This window comes from Anoplopoma fimbria, unplaced genomic scaffold, assembly GCF_027596085.1.
Source record: "Anoplopoma fimbria isolate UVic2021 breed Golden Eagle Sablefish unplaced genomic scaffold, Afim_UVic_2022 Un_contig_8995_pilon_pilon, whole genome shotgun sequence".
Taxonomy (NCBI): domain Eukaryota; kingdom Metazoa; phylum Chordata; class Actinopteri; order Perciformes; family Anoplopomatidae; genus Anoplopoma; species Anoplopoma fimbria.
The window spans coordinates 12,253-17,500 of NW_026553700.1; the positions used below are offsets into that span (position 1 = coordinate 12,253).

The 5,248-nt window shown below is 44.3% G+C and overlaps 1 protein-coding gene across 1 annotated transcript in view; it reads left to right on the forward strand.

Moving 5' to 3' along the window:
• Positions 1 to 1,302: 1,302 nt before the first annotated feature.
• The window catches only part of LOC129116777 (fibroblast growth factor receptor substrate 2-like), a 10,589-nt gene continuing 6,643 nt past the window's right edge, over positions 1,303 to 5,248 (forward strand). The window contains 3 exon segments of the mRNA XM_054627491.1: positions 1,303 to 1,685; positions 4,135 to 4,223; positions 4,311 to 4,402. Of these exon segments, the coding sequence (XP_054483466.1) occupies positions 4,337 to 4,402 (66 nt within the window). The 5' untranslated portion in view covers positions 1,303 to 1,685; positions 4,135 to 4,223; positions 4,311 to 4,336.

The following is a 5,248-nucleotide window of genomic DNA, read 5'->3' on the forward strand; positions in this document are numbered from 1 at the left end:
CCTCCTGTTGTTACTGCTCTGGTTAAATATGTGAATTCAATAAGTGCAGCGAACTGATACGAATACAGTAAGTGCAACAACTAATACGAATGCAATGAGTGCTACGAGGAAGGCTCAGGGTAGTACTCTTGAAGAGGTGAGTTTTCAGCCTGCGCCGAAAGATGGGCAGCGACTACTACTACAGTACTTCAGTACTACAGTACTTCAGGTACTACAGTACTTCAGGTACTACAGTACTTCAGGTTCTACAGTACTACAGTACTACAGTACTTCAGGTACTACAGTACTACAGTACTTCAGGTACTACAGTACTTCAGGTACTACAGTACTTCAGTACTTCAGGTACTACAGTACTTCAGTACTACAGTACTACAGTACTACAGTACTTCAGGTACTACAGTACTTCAGGTACTACAGTACTTCAGGTACTACAGTACTTCAGTACTACAGTACTTCAGTACTACAGTACTACAGTACTTCAGTACTTCAGGTACTACAGTACTACAGTACTTCAGTACTACAGTACTACAGTACTACAGTACTTCAGGTACTACAGTACTTCACAGGTACTACAGCACTACTTCAGTACTACAGTACTTCAGGTACTACAGCACAGCACTTCAGGTACTACAGTACTTCAAGTACTACAGTACTTCAGGTACTACAGTACTTCAGTACTACAGTACTTCAGGTACTACAGTACTTCAGGTACTTCAGTACTACAGTACTTCAGTACTACAGTACTTCAGTACTTTCAGGTACTTCAGTACTCAGGTACTACAGCACTACTACAGTACTTCAGTACTACAGTACTTACAGGTACTACAGTACTTCAGTACTACAGTACTTCAGTACTTCAGGTACTACAGTACTTCAGGTACTACAGTACTACAGTACTTCAGGTACTACAGTACTTCAGGTACTTCAGTACTTCAGGTACTACAGTACTACAGTACTTCAGTACTACAGTACTTCAGGTACTACAGTACTTCAGGTACTACAGTACTACAGTACTTCAGTACTACAGTACTTCAGGTACTACAGTACTTCAGGTACTTCAGTACTACAGTACTTCAGTACTACAGTACTACAGTACTTCAGTACTACAGTACTTCAGGTACTACAGTACTACAGTACTTCAGTACTTCAGTACTACAGTACTTCAGTACTACAGTACTACAGTACTTCAGTACTACAGTACTTCAGGTACTACAGTACTACAGTACTTCAGTACTACAGTACTTCAGTACTTCATGAAAGAGTAGTTCTGCATATTTCCAGATGACGTCACTAGTGTCTCTCTGGGAGAGGCCCCGGCTGTCCCAAACCGCACGGCCGCGCATGCGCACAGCGGCGGCTCTTCAGCACATTGAGCTGCTGAACTCTCGGAAGTTTAAGTTGGTTGAGCGCAGCTAGCAGCAGCTAGCATCACTTAGCTGTGTTTACCCGCAAGCACACGCAGCTCTGCCCATGGATGTACTCCGTGCCCCGGCCTCTCACTGCGGGAACCCTCGCCACAGACGGTAGACCTGGTTGTTCCTCCAGAGGAAGATGGAGGATCAGAGCTAGCGGCTAACGCTAGCTGTGACTAGCGGCTAACGCTAGCTGTGACTAGCGGCTAACGCTAGCTGTGGTCGGCTAACTGTCCGGAGAGTCTGGAGGCTGCGTCCCAACACACCGCCGGGGTGAGTACGGCTGAGATCACCGGGTGAAGAGCTAGCGACAGTTAGCTCAGGAGCTAGAGACAGTTAGCTCAGGAGCTAGAGACAGTTAGCTCAGGAGCTAGAGACAGTTAGCTCAGGAGCTAGAGAGACAGTTAGCTCAGGAGCTAGAGACAGTTAGCTCAGGAGCTAGAGACAGTTAGCTCAGGAGCTAGAGACAGTTAGCTCAGGAGCTAACTATTTAGCTGGAATCTGTGTTAGCTTCCCGAGAGGTCAGCTTAGCTTAGGAGCTAACTAGCTGCATTACACCTCCAGCTAACGGCTAGTTAGAGACCAGTCAACACTGGGAACACTGGGGAGACACAGTTAACTGGGAACACTGGGGAGACACAGTTAACTGGGAACACTGGGGAGACACAGTTAACTGGGAACACTGGGGAGACACAGTTAACTGGGGACACTGGGGAGACACAGTTAACTGGGAACACTGGGGAGACACAGTTAACTGGGGACACTGGGGACACAGTTAACTGGGAACACTGGGGAGACACAGTTAACTGGGGACACTGGGGAGACACAGTTAACTGGGGACACTGGGGAGACACAGTTAACAGTTAACTGGGGACACTGGGGAGACACAGTTAACTGGGGACACTGGGGAGACACAGTTAACTGGGGACACTGGGGAGACACAGTTAACTGGGGACACTGGGGAGACACAGTTAACTGGGGACACTGGGGAGACACAGTTAACTGGGACACTGGGGAGACACAGTTAACTGGGGACACTGAGACACAGTTAACTGGGGAGACTGGGGGGGAGACACAGTTAACTGGGGACACTGGGGAGACACAGTTAACTGGGGACACTGGGGACACACAGACAACTGGGAACACTGGGGAGACACAGTTAACTGGGAACACTGGGGAGACACAGTTAACTGGGGGAACACTGGGGGGGAGACACAGTTAACTGGGAACACTGGGGAGACACAGTTAACTGGGGACACTGGGGACACTGGGGAGACACAGTTAACTGGGAACACTGGGGAGACACAGTTAACTGGGAACACTGGGGAGACACAGTTAACTGGGAACACTGGGAACACTGGGGACACTGGGGAGACACAGTTAACTTAACTGGGGACACAGTTAACTGGGGGGACACTGACACAGTTAACTGGGAACACTGAGGACACTCAGACACAGTTCACTGGGGACACAAATATATGCAGTATGAACAGTGTGTCATGAGTATACTGTATATAGTATATATGCAGTATGAACAGTGTGTCATGAGTATACTGTATATAGTATATATGCAGTATGAACAGTGTGTCATGAGTATACTGTATATAGTATATATGCAGTATGAACAGTGTGTCATGAGTATACTGTATATAGTATATGCAGTATGAACAGTGTGTCATGAGTATACTGTATATAGTATATATGCAGTATGAACAGTGTGTCATGAGTATACTGTATATAGTATATATAGTGTCACAAAATCATTTCAACGCTCTGAAGGCAGTAAACCTTTAAAAATACTAAATGTTGTACTTTTATTTTGTTTCTTCATAAGAACACAATTCAAATGATAAATAAATAATAGACTATGTTTATGGATTAAAACAGATCTCTTCATTATTAGTGTTAATGATGTATTATAAGCTTAGGGTTAGCGGTGCTGCTAACGTTACTAGCTCTCCTCCTACCATGTATAGAAGTCTATGAGAAAATGACTCTACTTCTCTCTTGATTTATTCCCTCAGTAAACATTGTAAACATGAGTTTATGGTCTCAATCTCTAGTTTCAAGTCTTCTTCAATACAGCATGATGTTCATTTAGTAAATGATGCTCCATTTAGAGTCAAACAGACCATAAAGCAGGGGATGCTTTAGGGCGGGGCTACACACTGATTGACAGGTCGACACCAGAGACGTATACGCCGTCTCTACGTCACTCCTCCTCAGTCCATATATGGTCACTTCCTCATTAGTTGATTAAAAAAACAACATGGCGTCGGCTAAAACGGCAAACTGGAGGCTTTAAAACATCCAGAAACCAGAGACGTCATGACTACTACGTCCACTTCTTATAAACTGTCTTTGGTTTAACCTGTACAGTTATATGTTTAATTAAAAACCAATCATAACTCATCAAATGATTAGCTTATCAAAAGGTATTTACAGAAGGTGGGATGAATCTGGTCACTCGGTATGTTACTGAAACTCGTTGGGATCTTCTCACAGAGCTCCACATTGTGTTTTAGAGGCATCTTGTTCTCCAAACATAAAACACGCTATGACCGAGTGCCCGCCATTCTCTTAACGCACTTTATACAAATCCACCTATTGAGGTCGTCAATGACATCAATAACCTGGACCAATCCGTCCAGCTGATGATTGGCTAATTGAGCTACTCTTTTGAGCGATAGTGTGAACTGTGACCTCTCATTTGTGTCTGCAGAGCTGCTGTTCATGTTCACAAGTAAACCAGAGCATGAGAGTCCCTCAGGCTCTGAGGATGGGACCAGGGCTACTGGAGGCAGGATCTAGGTGAGGACGCCTCCAGACCAATGTCTTATTAAAGCCACAGGGTCGATGTTTGTCTAAACACCTGTTTGTTTGTTTGTTGTGTCCCAGACATCAGATGGTGCTCTGAAGAAGCCATGGGTAGCTGTTTAAGCTGTCCAGAGAAAGAGTCAATTCCAGATAATCATCAAAGTAAATTCAAGGTGAGTTTGTATCTCTCCCATATTAACCCATAGAGACCCGTTTTTGTCTTTTTTAGGGGGAGACATGTTTATGGATTAGACCTCGAGGAACACCATCGAAAATCCATGCTGTGGTTTTTATATCTAAAATGTCTGACATTTTGAGATTTCGGTGAGAATGGCATTTTGGTCCATTGTAAGGCAAACACTCCAGTCTGAGATCCAGTTCAGGATCCACCTCATTGTCTCCACATCTACAGACCACACATACTCTGAATGTCTCTATTTTGTGGTTGTAAAGTCTCATGAGGCAGTGAGACTGTGTTGTTGTTGTTGTTGTTGTTGTTGTTGTTCCTGCCTCTGACTGTGTTGTTGTTGTTCTTTCCTCTGACTGTGTTGTTGTTGTTGTTGTTCCTGCCTCTGACTGTGTTGTTGTTGTTCTTTCCTCTGACTGTGTTGTTGTTGTTGTTGTTGTTCTTTCCTCTGACTGTTGTTGTTCTTTCCTCTGACTGCGTTGTTGTTGTTGTTCTTTCCTCTGACTGTGTTGTTGTTGTTGTTCTTTCCTCTGACTGTGTTGTTGTTGTTGTTGTTCTTTCCTCTGACTGTGTTGTTGTTGTTCTTTCCTCTGACTGTGTTGTTGTTCTTTCCTCTGACTGTGTTGTTGTTCTTTCCTCTGACTGTGTTGTTGTTCTTTCCTCTGACTGTGTTGTTGTTCTTTCCTCTGACTGTGTTGTTGTTGTTCTTTCCTCTGACTGTGTTGTTGTTGTTCTTTCCTCTGACTGTGTTGTTGTTGTTCTTTCCTCTGACTGTGTTGTTGTTGTTCTTTCCTCTGACTGTGTTGTTGTTGTTCTTTCCTCTGACTGTGTT